At 41.7% G+C, this 20,679-nt stretch overlaps 1 protein-coding gene across 1 annotated transcript in view; it reads left to right on the top strand.

The window, feature by feature from the left end:
* Positions 1-20,679, top strand: part of ERCC6 (ERCC excision repair 6, chromatin remodeling factor) — a 76,712-nt gene that overhangs the window by 49,669 nt on the left and 6,364 nt on the right. The window contains exons 9-18 of the mRNA XM_047760512.1: positions 7,763-7,933; positions 8,414-8,590; positions 13,632-13,748; positions 16,100-16,195; positions 17,400-17,615; positions 18,076-18,186; positions 18,582-18,701; positions 19,121-19,215; positions 19,658-19,803; positions 19,890-20,591. Of these exons, the coding sequence (XP_047616468.1) occupies positions 7,763-7,933; positions 8,414-8,590; positions 13,632-13,748; positions 16,100-16,195; positions 17,400-17,615; positions 18,076-18,186; positions 18,582-18,701; positions 19,121-19,215; positions 19,658-19,803; positions 19,890-20,591 (1,951 nt within the window). The remainder of the gene's footprint in view (positions 1-7,762; positions 7,934-8,413; positions 8,591-13,631; positions 13,749-16,099; positions 16,196-17,399; positions 17,616-18,075; positions 18,187-18,581; positions 18,702-19,120; positions 19,216-19,657; positions 19,804-19,889; positions 20,592-20,679) is intronic.

Raw genomic sequence — 20,679 nt, 5'->3', positions numbered from 1 at the left:
GCATCACTTGCTGAAGAGACTTTTTCCCATTTTATATTCTTGCCTCCTATATTGAAGATTAATTGACCATAGGTGTCTGGGTTTATTTCTGGGTTCTCTGTTCTGTTCCATTGGTCTGTCTGTCTGTTTTAGTCTGGTCACTTGTGATGAAGCATGATAATGTGAGAAAAAAGAATGTATACATGTATATGTCACCTTGCTGTGCAGTAGAAAATGGACAGAACACTGTAAAGTGACTGTAATGGAAAAAGTAAACACTATAGAAAGAAAATCACAATTCAGATATTCAGTCAGTGCTGGTCTGTCCTCTAACCCAGCGTCTAATGTCTGGCTTCCTTTCCATCCTTATAGGTTGAGATTCCTTTTTTCCATAGGGGAGCTTTCTGTGCCCACTGGCTGTCCTGTCTAAATGTAATAGTTGTGCTCTGGCATAGGACATTCAGTGCTAGAGGAAAGAGGGTGGGGAATTTCTCTTTAGATAACTTAAATGGGTAATAATGCCAGAATTATTCTGCTTATATAGATTATTTTTATTTTTCTAATGATTTGTTGTAACTGGTAAGATGTAAAATTTTGAAAATTTTGAAAGGTTTTCATTTAGAGAACAAATAGAAAATGATCAAACAACTTCTAAAGGGAGTGTGTTTATCATTCTTCTTCCTTAAATTGCCTTTTAGCTTCCCACCTCTGTCACCATGTGATCCTATATTATCTTTGTTAATGTTCTCTTTGGTTGACAGCATAATTTAGAATTATCAAAAACACACCCAGGAACTGGGCAAAAAAATATGTGGCTAATATTTTCAACCAAATGATCAAATCAGATAAAGACATTTTCCGGCTCTGAATCTACTTTAATGGTCAGCTGAAATTTCATTTAATAGGAATCTACGATTTTCCTTTTCTCATTATGTTTTATGGTCCCTGTTTTCTAACGGAGAGAAACTTGATATGTAAGTTGATTAATGTTTATTTGTTGAATAACTATAAACACAATATTGCATGTATTTGATGCTGTTAGGGCTCCAAAAAATGGATATGACCTTGAAAAGCTAATCATTTTCTTGAGGAAAGAAAATATATGGAACGATAATAAAAGAAGGCAGTTTTGTGATACTTATCCCATCACTCACAGTAGGTGGTGGCATCTTTAGCACTGTGTTGTAAAGTTTATTTAATTATTAAGGACCCATTTTTTTTTTCAGTGTGTTGGAATATGTGTAATGAGAGATTTCTTGCTTATATTCTGAAACAGTTGTCACTTTGGAGCTCTCCCACCTTACCCTGCTCTGTAAGATAGAGTAATTCTGTGGAATATCTTTGATAATTCAAGGAGATGTATCATTTTGGTCCGTTCATGGCATTTAGAGGCATAGGATTAGGAAATGAAGCAATAGCGTAAAGATTTAAAAGCCTAGATTTTATAATTACCAGAACAAGGTTTGAATCTTGGATTTGCCATTGTATATCTTTGTGATCTGAGGCAAGTCACTTAGCTTCTCTGAGCCTAGTTGGATCTCTTGAAAATGGGCAGTTTGGGGTAATTTTGTGAGGACTCGTTGGGTCAATATGTGTGCCTGATAAGCTTAGTGGGGTCCCTGGCATGTAACATTTACTCAGGTAATTCCCACTATTAGAAACGAAGGAAATAGTAGATCTCTTCATCTCTGTACTTGAGAAAAGATGCTATGACTTTTCTGATTGATTCAGCATAAATACATTCAAGATAGAAGGTTCATACCTGCTTTATCAAAAACATTCACGGTCATTCACATCTAGACCTTTTTTCCTCATGTCTAAATGCATTAGCCCCAAATAGAAGCAGTGAAATAGAATGTTATGATTCTTTTTGGGAAATGCAAAGCGTGGTTAAAGAACAGACCACACAGAAACATGGCCATCTGATGCAGCTACCATCACGTGTCCTTTAAAAAGGCCTGTTTTCTGAAACACTAGTATAAAAAGACCTGGCTTTGTGAAAAGCTGGGAGTCCGTAAAAACATAATGAATAAAAGCAGAAAAGGGCCACACGGTCCCTCAAGTTTCCTAAATATTTCAGACCCACTTCAAGTACACAGATTATAACACAAAGTGATATAGTTCCTATTAACTTTCGAGATGGTATATACACCTGGTACGAGAAATGATAGATGCTCTGCTTGTTGTTTGAGGGATATTGTAAAATTATGTTGTTGGAGCCCTTTTTTTTTTCTTCATTGTCAGCACAAATCCTTGTTTATTAAAGATTTAGCTTGAAGGAAATTTTAATTAATTACAGGTGCAGTAAATCCTGCCTGGGAAGCTGCCGTGCTGTGTTTACCGTGAATGGCCTTCATGTGCCTGTGCTCCACTCCGCTCTCCCCGCTGCCTGACAGTGTGATTTATGGCTGTTGTTTTCCACCAGTCCACTGTTTGCCCTCTAGGAGGGATTGGTCTCCTGAGCCTCCATAATAACAGCAGCACTCTCACAGACATCTTTTAATGACAACAGCACTGCATTCAGTAAGTCAGGCTAATTGCAGATGTACCCTATTAATTGCAAAAACTAGGAGAGGTTACATATTTTACAAGCTTTTAATTTGAAACCGCCCGAGATGATTTGTCTTAAGTGTTTGGATAGAGACGTCCATAATATTCAACAATTCACAGTTATTGAAACTCTGGTCTAGGCAGTTATAGAATTCTGAGATGGAATCAGGTGAAAACAAATAGATGTGTTTTTACCCAGTGTCTGTTAAGTGGAGGTTATATTTGCAATGACATTACAGATTTATTTTCTTACTCTTTTTATAAAAGCATCTTCTTGATTCTTATTCGTCATCATACGTCTTTCTGCATATGGTAGAAATTCTATATTTCTAGAGCTAACATTACAGAATGTTCCATATAAACTTCAGTTCTTAAATGCTCCAAAGAGGCTAAACATTGCTCTGGTGGAATGTATTTGAGAGGCTTGGCATCTTGTTTAACTGTGGTACTGTGATGTCCAGAATCCAGTTTAGGGTGATGTTCCTTGGAGGGTATGTGGAATGACTGTGGCTAGTCTATGCAGCCAGCAGTTAGGAGTTCCAGGGTCATGAGCAAGTGGATCCACATGGCCAGGGTTTGGCTGTGACCCATGGACATTCTATATGTATGAGTGGTAATTTCACTTCTGCTCTACCTCAAGCCCCAAACCGTTGTTGTTTTCCTCTCCTGATTCTTTCATGCACATGCAGCTCCGTGCCTGGAGTAGATCAGGGCACGGGGCATTCTGTGAGTTTGCTGTCACCCTATGCCCTTCCTGTTTCCTGACTTCTGGCTGCCTTGCCCTCCTAGAAGAGGTGGAAATGGGGAGAGAGTTGGGATAGCTGCCTGCCCAGAATCTCAGTGGGAAATTTAGATGTGGAGGAGCTGTTGAAATCAGCTCTGGTTTCTAAAGGCTCAGGGCTGGTGGGATGAGCTCAGGGTGGAGCATTGCATCTTGGGACAGCCGGCTGCTTTTTCACTGAACACTAGCCGCCATGGCGGGGCCACTGGCAGGCGTGGAGCCAGTCGTCAGGGAGAAGTGGATGGAGGTGACGCCTGAGAGAACCTGTGCTTGTGTTTGTGAGGCTGTGAGCCCTCAGGTGTTTACTGCTGCATTCATCATAAGGTTAAAAAGTCAGGAAGTGATGACTGTGGCCCCGGAGATAGTATTAATGGTGGCATTAAAGACTGTGAATAGGAAGGTGGCAGAACAGTATTCATGATAACAGTATAGCTTTCACCTGTCGAACCTGTAATAGTACCAGGTATTATAGCTCTAGACGCTGAAGTTTTGTATTATGACATGAGAATACAGTTTCTCTTCTCCTCTTTCAAAATTTTCTTGGTGCCTGTTACACTCTTTTATATTCTGTTGAATTAGAAACTATTCTGATTCTTATTTATTAATATAATATCATTTTTGAAGATATTGAATTTTATAGAATTTGTATAATTATGATTATATGAATTACTGTATCAGTTATCCTGATATTTAGCTATTCTTCTATTCCAGTGATGTCTTATTAGCTTAGTATGGTGCTAGATTTTATTTACAAAGTAATACATCTCTAGTGGGGAGGGGTATGCACAAGTGTGTGTTGCATCTGTGAGTTTTAAAAACAGGGTTTTGCTAGCCTTAAGATAATGATTTGGAATACATCCTTTTTCTGTGTTTTAGAACCATTTAAATAACAAGGTCGATTCCTACTTCAGTCATAAAACCCTTTGGGTCTGGTAGACTTCTGGTGGGAAAAGCAGAGCATTCTTTTCAAGTTCTTCAGTATTGGTCTGATTGGTTTGTCTCATCTTTAGGGGGTCTGTTTGGTAATTTATTTTTCTAGCAACTGTCCTCTGTCAGTGTTCAGATTTTTGGCATTAGACTGCATATGGCATTGGCTAACATTTTGAGTTCTTTGCATCTGTGGTGACTCTTCTAACGTTTCTCAAAAGACAAAAAAAATAAAAATAAAAAAAAAAAAAGAGAGACAGAGAGATAAAAATAGGTTGAAATACATTTGAAAAAAATCTAAGCCCATTTACCGAAACAGCTGCTACTTCAGCTAACTTTTCAGAGGTTTGTCTGTTTTTTTGGTCTTTTCAAAAGGTTTTTTTGCTTTATCAGGTCTGCCAGGTTTTTTCCTTAAGCTTCACTAATGTTTTTGTCCTACTGTGCCACTTTCCTTCTTTATCCGATTGCATTGGCTGCTCAGTTTGATTTCAGCCTTAGATTCTTCATGTGGTCTGAGGTCTGCTGAGAGCTGTTAAAAGACATTCACTGATGGTGATACACAGATCCCTTGAATAAATAAATAAATAAATAAATATTTATTTATTTATTTATTTATTTATTTATTTGTCTTTTCAGTGTCGCACCAGTGGCATATGGAAGTCCCAGGCCAGGGGTTGAATCAGAGCTGCAGCTGCTGGCCTGTGCCACAGCCACAGCAGTGCCAGATGTGAGCTGCACTGTGACCTGTATCTGCAGCTCATAGCAGTGCTGGATCCTTAATCCACTGAGCGAGGCCAGGGATCGAACCCACAACCTCACAGATACTAGTCTTGTTCTTAACTTGCTGAGCCACAGTGGGAACTCCCCTAATTTTTAACCTTTTAGTTGTCTTTCGTCATCTTCTCTTTCTGATTGCTGAACTCAGAAGCTGTGGCTGTGTCCCTGCTGGCTGTGGATGTGCCACTTGGCCCATGCAGCTCTGAGGGCTGTGCCTTCAGTTCCGGTGCAGTGCACTGGGCAGGCAGGCATGGCTCTTCTTGCTCGTGTGTTGGCTCCTTAAAAATGCAAAATATCCCTCCCTTTCCTGTTCATTTTATTTTTGTCTGATATTTATATTTCTGATCCTGCCGTGTTTTTGTTTGCATTTCTTTGGTATACCTTTGATTGTTCCCCTACTCTTAACTTTCAGTGCCATTCTGGTTTGGATCTCCTAAACGCAAGGCTAGGTTTTGGCTGTACTTTCCCAATAGAGAGTCTCGCTGCTGACAACCCACTGGAGACCCTGACATAAATGTGTAGTCTGAAACCAACTACCTCACTTCCTGTTTATTGTATTTGCTACCTTTTATATTTCTCTAATTCTTTTCTATTTCCTATTAGTTTTTTTCCTGACAGTGGTTTAACAGTTCTACAATCTTTTTTCTTTTTTGACATTTATGCTGAAGTAGCAGCTGTTTTGGTAAATGGGCTTAGATTTTTTTCAAATGTATTTCAACCTATTTTTATCTCTCTGTCTCTCTTTTTTATTTTTTTATTTTTATTTTTTTTTGTCTTTTGTCCTTTTAGGGCTGCACCTGCTGCATATGGAGGTTCCCAGGCTGGGGGTTGAATCAGAGCTGTAGCCACTGGCCTACGCCATAGCCACAGCAATGGGGGATCCGAGCCACGTCTGCAACCTACATCACAGCTCACGGCAACACCAGATCCTTAACCCACTGAGCAAGGCCAGGGATCAAACCCGCAGCCTCATGGTTCCTAGTTGGATTCATTTCCGCTGCACCACGATGGGAACTCCTATTTTTATCTCTTGATAAAGAATTCAAAAGTATCCATCACCTGTGCCTTATTCTACTCTTAGATAAGGTGGGGTTTTTAGTACACCGTTCTTTTCTCCTGTTCTCACTTTAGGTTTTGTTAAGTTAAACTGGAATTACAGTAGCAGAAAAATATATTCCTTTTTATATTTTAGATCCCTTCTTAACAGTTTTCATTAGTATTTAAAACAATGTTTTGTAGACACACTACTATATTTAAAATAGATAAGTAACAAGGACCTACTGTATAGCACAGGGAAGTCTGCTCAAATTCTCTGTAATAACCTGTACGGGAAAAGAATCTGAAAAAGAATGGCTGTATGCATATGTATAACTGATTCACTTTGCTGTACACCTGGAACCAACACAAGGTTGTAAGTCAGCTAGAGTCCAATACATTTTTTTTAAAAAAAGAAAACAATATTTTAATATTTACTTAATTGTTGTTTTAATAATTTAAGAACTGGTATGTATGGTACATGTAATTGTTTCTTTAAAATGTTTTCTTTTAATATAGTAAAGAAAGAAGCAGTGTTGCCTCATAGTCAGCTAATACTAGCTCTGGAATTGGCTGCTTTTCTACACTCAGAGCCTGACTGCACCACTTTCCAGCTGTGTGACCTCATAATATTGTTTATTGTCTCTCCAAGCCACAGTTTTCTCATCTGTAGATTGGGGGTTAATAGGCCAACTGTCTTCTCAGACAGTTGCTGTGAGTGCTTGTCTGGGATGAGCATCCTGGTGGGGAGCTCTGGTGTCTGCTCCCATGCGGCATCCTGAGCAGCCTCCTCCTCCGGGCAGGGAGGGACCATGTTCTTTTAGTGACTGTGCCCCTGCACTGGCTGGAGAGGGTGTGCTGTTCGTAACCCATCTCCAGCTGGTCTGTCTTCTGTGCTTGCATGTCTGAAGGTGGGAGTTATGTATTTATTTTCTGTCAAGTATGACTGGTAATTTGGATCAACGCAGAATTCCAGGGTCTTCGCCTTCCCCCTAGAATTATGGGAAGCCTTTCTCTTTGCTTTCTGACATTTTTAGTGTTGTGGAAAAGATATCCAATGCACGTAGAGTCTTTTTCTTCTGAAGGGAATCTTTTTGAAAATCTGCTTTGTTCTGACTAAAAATCTGTTTTCTCTCTTTTTTCTTTATTTTTGGAATTCAGATTATCTAGAAGGTATATACCCAGGTGGATGGCTTTTGTGATGTTTCTGCCTGGCTCTCTAGGGTGTTTTCTGTCATTAAAAAAAAAAAATCGCTTCTTTTATATCCTTTCTATTCTATCCTCCTTGAATTCATGTTATACCTTATTAGAGCTCCTGGATTTATCTTGTCTCTTTGGCTTTTCTGTCTTTTCTTGCTTTTGTTTTAAAATAGTAAATCACTTTCCATCTACCTTGTTTTAAGTTTAACAAGGATTAACATAAAGGATGTTTTAGAAAAGTAAAAATTGGGTGTTTACGTATTATAATTTTTCTGGCTTTCTTTTGCGCCCTCCTCCCCAACAATAGTGGTTACAGTAGTCAGTGTTTACTACTTACAGATTAATGAAACATAAACTTGCTGATAATGTGTAATTACATTGTGTGTATTATGTGTGTGTACATATTTATAAAGTGTTGTAGATTGCTTCATGATTGCAAGGTTTGATTTTTAAGAGTCATGATCATTTAATTTCTTATTTAAAACTGGCTTTACCATTTTGTCATCGTTTTAGGAGAAACTAGTTCGAGATATTGCTCATTGCCATGGCATTTTGATCACTTCTTACTCCTACATTCGACTGATGCAAGATGATATTAGCAGGCATGACTGGCACTACGTGATCCTGGATGAAGGACACAAAATCCGAAATCCAAATGCTGCCATCACCCTTGCTTGCAAACAGGTGTGACCTCTTGTAACAAAGGGCATTTCCAGGTGGATCATATTTAATAAACTCTCTGCATTTAGTAACGCACTTATTGACTCTTTCCTTGTGCTTGTGCGTAGGAATTTGAAATACACGTTTTGCCTTAATGCAGAAAATTTTTTATTCTTGCCTTTAACCATGTTTTCTAAAATTCTAATTATTCACATTATTTAGTGTGTGTCTCTTGTGGGGATCAGTTGTTAGAGTGTAACCAAATCCAGCTCTAGTCCATAGTCTTCAGCTTGAACAATGAGCAGAATGCTTCCATACATGCTTTTTTTTTCATCTATGTGTAATTGAATAATTAAAGTTGCATAAAATGTCTGCCTTTTAGAGTAGACTAATATGATACGGAGTTATGTTAAATAACAAGAGCGCATGCAAGTGTTTTGGGGTAAGTTTGGCCATCTGTTAAAAGGTGAATTTAATAGAAAAGTCCTTTCTTTCCCCAAACAGTTCCGCACCCCTCATCGCATCATCTTGTCTGGCTCACCGATGCAGAATAACCTCCGTGAGCTGTGGTCGCTCTTTGACTTCATCTTCCCAGGAAAGTTGGGCACGTTGCCCGTGTTCATGGAGCAGTTCTCAGTCCCCATCACCATGGGAGGCTATTCCAACGCTTCCCCGGTACAGGTAACGAATCAGACAGGTAACATTTGGGGCATTTCAACATATTTTTTTAATTGATTTTTTATTGTTATTTCCCCCAACACATTTTTTTTTCCCCACTGTACAGCATGGGGACCCAGTTACACATACATGTATACATAATTTTTTCTCCCATTGTCGTGCTGCATTGTAAGTATCTAGACAGAGTTTTCAGTGCTACACAGCAGGATCTCATTGTCAATCCTTTCATGAGCAATAGTTTGCATCCGTTGACCCCAAGCTCCCAAACCCTCCCACTCTCTCCCCCTCCCCTCGGGCAACCGCAAGTCTATTCTCCAAGTCCATGATTTTCTTTTCTGTGGAAACATTCATTTGTGCCATATATTAAAATGTTCCTTAAATACCATGCTTTGTAGCCAAGTCATTCAGAGTGTAAGGGAAATGGCCAAGCTTTTAAAGTGGTATCTGATAAAAATCACAGAATTATTTTAGCTTGATAGCTCATAATTTTCCTGATGATTTTTTAACAAAAAAATCATGTGGAGTATTCAAGATCAGTCAGGAATTATGACACCAAAGTGAATCAGTTCTGGACAGCATATAATAGTGCCAATTTGGGTAGTACATCTTATAAAGTAGCGTAAAAGCTTAGAAAAGAGGAAACCAGGGAAGACTTCTTGAGAAATGTGTCTTTTAACCTGATTTTTGGAAAACAGGTTGGGAGGAGTGGGCATTCTATATTAGAGCAGTAGTGTGATGGCATCCATGTTATGTGGCTGTCAGCCTTGAAGAGACATGCTTGATTGCAGGAAATGCAGATGCTGGCAGTGGGGGTTTTGAGGGGGAGGCATAAGCGCTTACGCTGGGAGGTGCCACTGAAGGTGTCTGAGGCTGGGAGCCGGCTGTTCTTGGAGGGTTTCTCGGGCTGCAGGTAGTTACGGGAGAGAGGCCAGCATTGAGGGACTGGTAGGAATTGTGGTCAGGAATGTGATTAGGACCTGGACCTGGGTGTGGGCGGTGGTCCTGAGAAAGAAGATGAGAGCACCAGCCTTAAGTAGCATTTTTTTAAAGGCAGAACAAACAAGACGTGGAGGTTGTTAAGATAAAGCAAATTGGGTGTTGAGGGGCGAGCTTGCTGCAGCTGACCCTGAGGTTTCAGCCTGGGTGACTGGTAGAGTGGGATTGTCACAGACAGGGCTGTCAGGAGGTAAAGCTGACTGGAGGGCAGTTTGTGGCATTTAGGGGGGCAAGCTTCAGCCTTGGCAAGAGGCAGAGTCTCTGCATAGCCCTTAGATGGAGGCCTGTACCTGCCAGGTTATGACTGAGCTAGAAATAAAGTCTGCCACCAAAAGAGACATTCGGAGCTCCCGTCGTGGCGCAGCAGAAATGAATCCGACTAGGAACCATGACGTTGTGTGTTTGATCCCTGGCCTTGCTCAGTGGGTTAAGGATCCGGTGTTGCCATGATGTAGGTCGCAGACTCGGCTTGTACCTGGCGTTGCTGTGACTGTGGTGTAGGTAGGTGGCTACAGCTCTGATTCGACCCCTAGCTTGGGAACCTCCATATGCCATGGGTGCAATGGGTGCAGCCCTAAAAGGACAAGAAAAGACCAAAAAAAAAAAAAGAGAGAGAGAGAGATGCTCACATGTTTTGCTGTATTTAACTAGAAAAAGATTTTAGTCCTTTAAAATTAGAGAAGTGCCCTAAAAAGCATTTATAAAACCTTTTGAATTTTGAGATTGAATGATTTTTGCTTTTTAATTAACTTTTGTAAGTGCTTTCTTCCTCTATTGAATCCCTATTGTCCTTCATTTATCCTGGTTTTTTTCTTTTTTTAACTTTTTATTTTGAAATAATTTCAAACTTAACAGAAAGTTGTAAGAATTGTAAAAAAGAACTCCTTATATACTCTTCATCGAGATTTACTAATTAATTGTTAGCATTTTGCTAACATTTTTGCCATATTAATTTTATCATTCCTTCCCTCCCTCTCCCTTCCCTGTCTCCCTCGCTCTCTCTCTCTCCATGAGTGTACACACACACCCCCACACCCCCACACCTGAAGGCAAGTTACAGACATGATGCTCCTTTCCTACAAGTCCTTCAGTGTGTATTTCCTAAGAACAGGGACACTGTCTTCCATAACCACAGTATAAACATCAAAATCAGGAGGAAATTTAACATTGATGTAGTTCTGTTATTAATCTATATGTCATTCATGTTGTTCCAGCTGTTCCAGTGATTTCCATGTCTCTTCGGTCTCCTTTAATCTGTACCAGTTCCTCTGGTCTGTCTTTTGCTTTCATGCCCTTAATGTTTTTGAAGATACAGGCCTGATAATCTGTAGAATATGCCTCACTTTGGGCTTGTCCTCCGTTCTTCATGATTAGATTCAGGTTATGCCTTTTTGGCAGGAATAGTGCAGAAGTGACCTTTCTCTGTGCTTCATACCTGGAGGCACGTGCTGTCCCTTCATTGGTGGTGGTCTCATGACTTGGGTGAGGTGGTTTTGCCAGATTTCTAAACTCTTTGACGGGACCCCTTCTCCTTTATAGTTCATAAGTCATTTATGGGGAGATACTTTGAGACAATGTAAATATAGTCCGTTTCTTTCTTGAAGTCCTTGTTTCAGAAGTTTGTGCACTTATCTCCTTTCCCTTTCTAGATTGTCAAATCCTCGGGAGCAGAGGTGTTGTTTTTATTTGCTCCTTTTTTGTTTAAGTTTGTAGTTGTAATTATTGAATCTGAAGAAGGTAGTCTGTCAGATATTTTGTGTATCAGGCTGGGGCTAAAAGGATGGGAAACAGTTGACAATCAGAACCTTCCCTTGAATAGTACTCCTGGTCCGGTGGAGAGAGTGCAGGGGGAAGCGGTAAATGAACAGATGACCCCAGTACAGGGCGATGAGCACTGTGGTCAGGGGCGCTATCCGGTGTCAGCACGTGTGGGAGTCCAGACAGGTTTCCTGAACCAGGCATGATTTGGACCCCAAACGCTGGGGAGGCTGAGGGGGAAGAGCATTAACTTCCAGAAACACGGACTGTGTCTTGCATTTGTGCGTTGAGTTTGCTCAGGGGATTCAGAGCTGAAAAGAACCCGAGGAGTCATCTGCTTGAGTCTCCTCATTTCACACTCAAGGTTATGGAGACTCAGCATTTTGGCAACTTGCCTAAGGTTGCTCAGCTCTGGAAGAGGCAGACCTGGGGAGTAGTATCACTCTGCCTTGTCAGGAATAGGAAGGAAGGAATAGGAATAGAAAGTTCAACGAGGTAAACATTTCCCAAGGCATGGGGGAGGTGGGAGGGATGGGGAAGTACAGTGAATTCCCATCATGTGTTTTTACTCCCAGAGAGACAGTCACAAGAAACAGATGAGAATTCAGTATAGAACTGGCTCTATTGCTTGAAGCTCAGGATTCTCTAGGAAGGATGGGCTGGAGAATGTGGTTTGACATCAAGACTAAAACAGAGTTTCTCGGTCTTCCCTGCTCTCACATCTCCACCCCTGGCAGATGCTTAAGATCTTCCACTGGGGAGAGTCCAAAAAAAAAACAGACCCATCCCCAACCACTCTGAGCCCCCACCCTTATGAATTCACCACAAGTGGGCCAGGAGCAGGGGAAGGGGGAAAGAACCCCCAGAAGGGTGGACAGGCAGGAGAGAGCAGGAGCGAGCTGCCAGGCCCCTCACCAGCCCAGCCCTCGTTTTCCACCATCATCAGCCAGCTCACTCATTCTTCCTGACGAGAGAAATGGGGGGTAGGAGTGAGCATATGGGCAGAGTTTCCTTAACACACTGTGTGTATGTATATATATATATATATATATATTTTTTTTTAGGAAGATTTTAAACAATGTACTTGCTTCCTTGATGGGAATGCAATGTCTTGTTTAATTCTGAAATTTAATCATCTGTGTATTACAAACCATGAAATGTACCTGATCATCATTTTAAAGGCAATTTTTATCAATGTCTGAACCATACATTTACAGGGCTTCCTGTCATTAAAAGTTGTTAATTTAATGGGGCTTCTTTGTTGTTGTCTGCTGGTCCAAGTAAAATTGTTTTTATATTTATACATGCAAAAGATATACACACATACATGTATGCAAACTTGAGGAGGGTGTTCTTAAGGTCTTTTGAAATGTTTTCTTTTTTACCATGTTAATCTTTTTAACATGAATTTGTCTGTGTTTATTATGGTCAAGCTGTTGTTATTATTCATTTTGCTGATAACTTTCTTAAGTTTATGCTTTAGTTGGAAGTTTTCTCGTTGCATTAAATAGTAATTTACTAGGTTGTTAAGCCTATTTAGATTTTTTTTTTAAGTATCAATAATTTATTGAATTCTTTGTTTGCCTTTAAGTGAATTGCAGAGGGAGTGGTTTCCTGCACTGTGGGTCTTTGTTTTTCTCTGTACAGTTAATACCCATCTCATGTGGCTGTGCTCCATTACAGAACCATATGCTCCATTGTAGGCTAGAGTGACCTTTCATTTCTGGGATCATAGGGCTTTACTTGAACTTACCCTCCTAGTCTCCAGTGGCCAGTAATCTCTGCTTATTATCTGCTCTTCCCATTGCTGCGGTGTTTCCCCAAGTTAGTGTTTGATCTTCAGTCTTGCAGGGTAGCTGTTCCTTTGTAGCCGTTGGAGAGTACAAGATTATAAACTGAGATTTGTTTGAAAGCAGTTTTTTCCCTAGAGGGTGGTCGAGAACCGAATAAATCTCTACTTTAGGGCTTAACTATGTGATAATAATTAAATAGAGGTGGAATAGGGCACAGGATTACAAGGGGGTTTTTTTTGGTCCATTTTGGTTAATGAGAAGTTTTATTTGTGTATTTACTTTAGCTGATGATATTATTATGAAAGCTGCCACCTCCTGGAGTATATAGAACTTATGGTAATTTTGCCAGACCATTTTCCAGCCATTTCCAACAATTTTGTACAACCACTGATCATTCTTTAAAAAAATTTTTTTTAAACATTGGGCTCAATTGAGAGGTAAGGACAAATGCATTCCTTAGACATGCAGTAATTGTTTTCCCTTTTCTCTTATTAAAGGTTAAAACTGCTTATAAGTGTGCATGTGTCCTACGAGACACCATAAATCCATACCTTCTGCGGAGAATGAAGTCGGATGTCAAAATGAGCCTTTCTTTGCCAGATAAAAATGAACAGGTCTGTAAATCCACGAGTTACTAAAACATTCCTAAAGCACAGGAGTACCTGTCATTCACTCTGCTTTTTACATGCAGTGTTGGTGAGGCTAACAGGTGTGGTCTCTGGTCCTGTGGGCAGACTGGTCTCCATCTGTGTACACCTGCATATGCCAGGTGAGCGTGCTGTGGCCTCTGACCTAGGCAGGACTCTACCTGTAGTCCACAGGCTTTGATCTCTTTTATTATCACACAGATTCCTGTGGCCACACTTTTTAAAATTCTTCATTTCCCTCAAGTCCCCAGTTTATTCATGCTACAGGTTGTAGTAAGTGCTGACCACATACCTGGGAGATAGCGGTGAACAAGCAAACATTTGTTCTCATGGAACTCACATCTATTCTTGAGGAAACAGAAGTATATCAGATGGCAGCATGGAGGTGAAATGAGCAGGGAGATAAGGAGTGGCCAGGGCCAGGATTTGGGGCAGTGGGCTTTTCATAAGGGATGGTCAGAGAAGACTGATAAACTGACATTTGAAAGAGGCCTAAAGAAGGTGAAGGAGCGAGTCATGTGAGAAAGAGCATTATGGGTAGTTGGAATGTGAGGAGGGCATTGGGACATTCAGGGACCAGCAAGGAGGCCAGCCTGGAGGGCAGGAGCCAGGAGGAGAGAGGTTAAGGGAAAAAGCCAGATTGCCTGCTGGGGGCCAGATTGTAAGAGTCTACTAGTCGTGGTGAAGGCTTGGGGTTTTACTCTAAGGAGGCAGTTCAGCAAAGCAGATGCCCAGCAAAGCAGTGCTGCCATCTGACTCAGGTTTTAAAAGGATGATCCTTTTAAATTCCGTCCTGGTGTTCTGTTATCTTAATAGACAGCTGCACTTTCTATTCAGCATCTGAAAGAAAGTGCATTGTAGATTTTAATTGTCGAGATTATAAAGGATCTTGGAGGTCTGCCTCTTCCCTCCCCAAAACTCATCTCTATATTTAGCCCTTGATCTTACCATCCCCCTTACAGGGCTCCCTGTCCTGCCAGTTTCTCAGGCCACTATGCTCTGAGCTGTCTCCAATTCCAGATCAACCAGTTGCTGTGGCCTGGATTAATTTTTCCAAGGCTTGTCTTCCTTCCACCAACATACCTTTGATGTCTCTCTCCCCACCAAGAATACTGATTTAGCTGATTTGCACCAACTTATATTCACTATGGAATCCCAGCGTGTCTCCTTGCAGTCCACGAAGTAGCCAGGACAAATCTTTTTCCACTTTGTAAACACATGCCACTTGTCTTTGTATTTGCATATGATATCCCCCCACCTGGAGGTTTCCATCCCCCCAGCAAGCATACAGAGAGGTTATAAGATCTCACCAGGCTTTCCATTGGCGTTCTCTGCTAGACTGGGACTCCTTGAGGACAGGGCTTTGTCTTACCCATCTTAAAATAATGCTGTGTAACACCAACAACGATTTGCAGGCGCTAGGCAAATGAATATTTGATAGATTGTTTCAATTTTGGTTGTTTTGTTTTTGTTTGATATTTTTAAGTAGAGCTTGAGACAGAGATGGTGGGCTGTCTTGGTGTGAGCAGGTGCTGAGCAGCGGATCCTCTTGGCCTTCCCAGGAGGCCAGTGGTTGGCAGTGGAGGACACCACCTGGGTGGGATGGTCTCCAGCAGCGCTCAGCACTTAGCAGAGAGGAGTGGAGAGGCAGGCAGTTCATTTGAAAGTTTATAGGGCAGATGCAGTGGGCAGCAGAGGGGTAGCTAAAGGAAAATACTGTGGATTTGTGATTAGTCAAGGGACAAAATCAGTGAGGTGGTGGCGGGCATCTTGGAGAAAACAGGAGAGCTGAGAGGCAGAAAGGAAACGTGAAGGCACGGAGTAGTTGGCGCACTTGGGCTGGCAGGGTAGGCATTGTTGTCAGAGACACTTGAGGATGGCTCAGAACTCCAGGAAGGGGCGGGTACCAGGCAAGGATAAGGTCTCTGTTCAGGTTTGCCCAGGTGAAGTGTCAGGGAGGAACATGGGAGTTGAGACGGTGTGAGCACTTGGAGGCCAGGATGGAAGCGGGGCTGTGCCTGGAGTCCTGGGCTTTCCCGTGAACAGGAAGCCAGTCTTCAGAGGCTGCCGGGATAGTAGGTGGGAACCAAGTGACATGGGGACCAAAAAGTGGATAATGGAGGGGGCTGGTGAGAGGAGGGAACTGTTCCTTGTTTAGCTCTGAGATGTGGCATCGTTATTTTTGTTTTGTTTTTGATAAGATTGCATTGTTAAAATTGCATACATTGTGCTTTTTTGATTAGAAACTTTTGTTGATATTTTAATTCTTTCATTCTGTTAATTTTTTTTTTTCAATTCCGTTCTTATTCTCCTCCTAGGTCTTATTTTGCCGTCTTACAGATGAGCAACATAAAGTCTACCAAAATTTCATTGATTCCAAAGAAGTTTACAGAATTCTCAATGGAGAGATGCAGGTCAGCTAAATAATAGAAGCTGGAGAAATGAATTGTGGACCAAGGGAAGTGGAGGAGGAAAGGAAACTCCTGCTAGTCAGGGATTGTTACCCTCTTGAAAACATTTGGGTGTGAACCTTCACTTAGTTTGAAGCCCTTCCAGAAGTAAGAGAACCCATGATTTGAGCATGTTCCCTTTCACCTGTACTGCAGCACTGTTACCATTGAACCCAGCACCGTGTGGTCTAGTGGAAGAATGCACTAGGCAATGGGGTCTGTAAGGTGGGTCCTGTAGGGACTGTTGATTCCGTGCAGAATGTGGGGAGCAGTCCCAGACTGCTGGGGTTAGCAGGTGCATGGAGGAAGAATTACTTTATACGTTTTGGGTTTTTTTTAAGTCTTTTCTAGGGCCGCATCTGTGGCATATGGAGGTTCCCAGGCTAGGGTCTAATCAGAGCTGTAGCCACCAGCTGACGCCAGAGCCACAGCAACACCGGATCCAAGCCTTGTCTGCAACCTACACCACAGCTCACGGCAACGCCGGATCCTCAACCCATTGAGCGATGCCAGAGATCGAACCCGCAACCTCATGGTTCCTATTTGGATTCATTAACCACTGAGCCATGACGAGAACTCCGTCTATTATACATTTTTGTGTGAATAATAACATGTTAGTTATTGGCCAGAGTCAGCAATGTATGTGGGTAAATGTCTCTTCATTAAGCACCCATAGAAGTTTATTCTCAGCTGTAGTTAAAAGCTTCATGTCAGCTCCTCAACTTCTTCGTGCTTCATTATCTTAACATGTGAGTTGTACTTTATTCATTTGACATGTAAGACTTCCTTAGTCCTTGGTTTGTCCTCCTTGAAGGTACAGCCTAGAAGCATGGGCATGACTTTCTCATTTAATTTAAAAGATGGTCAGATTTTTATGTGCTATGAACCACATACCTTTTTTTCTAGAGGGAACATAAATCATGACTCCAGTTTGGTCCACCCGAGTGTTTTTGTTTTTAGAGAAGTTGCCCTATCAGGAAAAGAAGATGTGCAGAGGTAGATTTCTTCCAGCTCCTAATAGGCTGTGATCAGGGAGGAAACTAAGAAGCTGGTGAAGAATTACTTTTTCATCTGTGCTCCGTATCAAACAACTTCCTTCCTTTCCTTCTTGGGTGAATATTATTTTACATGGGATAATCTGAGTGTGTGTAATTCTTTTATCCCATAGATTTTCTCTGGACTTGTAGCCCTAAGAAAAATCTGCAACCACCCTGATCTCTTTTCTGGAGGCCCCAAGAACTTTAAAGGTATTCCAGGCGAGGAACTAGAGGAAGATCAGTTTGGATACTGGAAACGTTCTGGGAAAATGATAGTTGTTGAGTCCTTGTTGAAAATATGGCACAAGCAGGGCCAACGAGTATTGCTATTTTCTCAGTCCAGACAGGTGAGTATGTAAACGTCATAGAAGAAACAAGTCGGTTTTTAGATTATGTCCCATTTTTTGAATTAATTCAAAAAAAGGACATACTCTAAGAAAATGATTCCAAGGGCAGCTATACCCACTGCTATGGAGGTGACAGCCTGCAAAGCTCTTTGGGAGCTTGGATCTTTCTCTAGAGTTGTGCCCAGAGGTTGGCTTTTTCAGAAAGGCTTGCTTATTACAGGCATGTTTGGGTCTGAACACAAATAAATGCCCTGCTCTTTACAAAACTTGGAAGAATTAGCAGTGTGGAGATGCCAAAAATACTCTTGCAATAGTTATATTTATCTACCTCAATTCAAGAAACCCGTTTTAATTCCTGCCTGCTGGGGAAGGCGTGACTATTTACACAAATGTTAAATGTTCACTGAAGGTGTACATTTGAATTTTAAACTCTTAACCCCCCACCTCCTCTTCCAAACAGATGTTGGACATACTTGAAGTATTCCTTAGAGCCCAAAAGTATTCCTATCTCAAGATGGATGGTACCACTACAATAGCTTCACGACAACCTCTGATCACAAGATACAATGAGGTAACATGTGACCATAGCGGTGAAGTCCCATGGTGCTGCTGTGTGCAGAGGGGAGGGGGAGAGAGGTCCACACCCACAGTGCCTGCGTCTGGGATTGAGTGGGGGATGCTTTTAGCTCGGTGCATTTCTGGATTATTGGGATGTGTGTGTGTTTAAACAGAGAATGTCAGGAAGAGAATTCCTTCTTGAAAACCCAACTCTTAAATATTGCTAATATAATTGATATTAAAAGTAGGAGCTGTGACATTGCGTCCTGCCTGACCAAAGGTCTCTAGGGCATAATAATCCCCTGGCTTAGACTGGCAAGAGGTTTCCCAAGAGGTGCGGAGCATGTGAAGGCAGAGGTGAGAGCTGTCTTCCACGTGCATACTGAGTGTTGTGTGTCTTACCTCCAGGACGCATCCATATTTGTGTTTCTTCTGACCACTCGGGTGGGTGGCCTAGGAGTCAACCTGACGGGGGCAAACAGAGTCATCATCTATGACCCCGACTGGAACCCAAGCACAGACACACAGGTCTGTTTATTTTTTAAAGGAGTGCGTTGTGATGGGCTGTCTGATGGCTGGCACCCGGGAGCATCCTCGGGTGGCACGTCAGCCTCAGCGTGTGGCTCACCTCTCAGTCAGGTCTTGTCTTCATCCTAGAGGAAGGCACCCTCCAGCAGCACAGGTGGGAAGGGTCTTTACAGTTTATCTGAAGCATTCACACTAGACTTGGGTACAAAGAGAACGTGGGAGGGGATGAACATGGGTTGTTTTTCAGATAGAGCTGGCTCAGTCTGTCTTTGTCACCTGTCTGTTTATCTTCCTTAATAGGTCTTAGGTGTATTTAGCCTCATTAGCCCAGATTCTACTAAAGGAGTGGAAGGGAGCGACCAGCTCTTAGCGCTGGTCACTGAGAAGGGCCCTTGTTGAGGTGCGTCTCTCTGCCTTAGGCCCGGGAGCGAGCGTGGAGGATAGGCCAGAAGAAGCAGGTGACGGTGTACAGGCTTCTCACTGCGGGCACCATTGAAGAAAAGATTTACCACCGGTCAGTACCCGCGGCTGCCGCTTCTTGACTGGGGCCTGCTCTCCTGGCCGCAAGCTGTGGAAGCATACCAAGCACGTCATCAGGGTTTGGAGTAGAGAATTTTTTTAGAAATACTGCTTTTAAGAAGTCTTTCCAACTTAACAGCAGTAGTTGCTGTGACTTCAGAGATATGTGTAGGGTTTTTTAAAAATTTTTGTTTTGTTTTCTCATTAAAATAAGCTTAGATGGCTTATTCTCTGTTTTTATGTGTAATGGGGTCACCTTGCTGTACAGAACATTGTAAACCAGCTATAATGGAAAAAATAAAAGTCATTATAAAAAAATTAAAAATCTTTAAACCTGATTATTTTTCTACCCTAATAGTAAATAATTACAGTATGTTTAGGATTTTGAGGTAGAGCTAAACCATTGTCTCATACCAGTTTAATTTTTATCTTTATAGACAAATCTTCAAGCAGTTTTTGACAAATAGAGTGCTAAAAGATCCAAAACAAAGGCGATTTTTCAAGTCCAATGATCTTTATGAGCTGTTTACTCTGACCAGTCCTGATACATCCCAGAGCACTGAAACAAGTGCTATTTTTGCAGGTATTCCATAAAATAATTTAACTTAAAGTAAAGAATTACATAAGAAATATGCAATATAACATTAGCATGATTTTCCCTCTTCACAGGGACTGGGTCAGATGTTCAGACACCCAAACGCCATTTAAAAAGAAAACTTCACCCCGTCCTTGGAACAGACCAGAACGTTGCAATGGGCAAAAAGCTCCCTGATTCGAACGCATCTGCAAATGATGCCACGTCATCTGAAGAGAAATCTATAGCTATGGGAGCTGAAATAAATGCAGCAACTTCTAATCAAGAGGATCCTTTGAAAGATGCCCCTCAGACACCTCGTAGTCCAACCAGCAGTGACAGACTTGGAGGAGAAACAGATGCGGAGTCCAGACTACAGGAGTCCTCAGGGATTCGAGGAAATGGGGAGTGTTCAGACTCTCCAGGAATCGGTAAAATGTGCAGGACTCCTGGTGAGGACAGCATCGAAGAAAAGGAGGGTCTTTCTGATAAAAGAGAAAGCTGCCAGGTTCAAACAGAACCCCTTTGGGAGAATGAACAAACGGACACTAGTTTTCAGAAACACAAGTCAAAAACGAAACACCTTGTGACGGAAGAAGAGACCCTGGAGAAACACCTGAGGCCAAAGCAAAAGCCTAAGAACTCCAAGCACCGCAGAGACGCCAAGTTTGAGGGAACCCGAATTCCACACCTAGTGAAGAAGAGGCAGTACCAGAGGCAAGACAATGAAAATGAGAGCGAGGTCAAGGAACGCAGCAATGACGACTACGTTCTGGAAAAGCTTTTCAAAAAGTCAGGTATTCCTCCTGCTGAGTTGCCGCAGATGCGCTAGAAATAGAAAATGAGGGGCTGTCTCTAGCAGTAGAAGCCTTTCGTGACAGTGCG

The sequence above is a fragment of the Phacochoerus africanus genome, chromosome 15 (assembly GCF_016906955.1).
Source record: "Phacochoerus africanus isolate WHEZ1 chromosome 15, ROS_Pafr_v1, whole genome shotgun sequence".
NCBI lineage: Eukaryota > Metazoa > Chordata > Mammalia > Artiodactyla > Suidae > Phacochoerus > Phacochoerus africanus.
The sequence above is the reverse complement of the archived record's forward strand: the minus strand, read 5'-3'. Positions and strand labels throughout refer to the sequence as shown.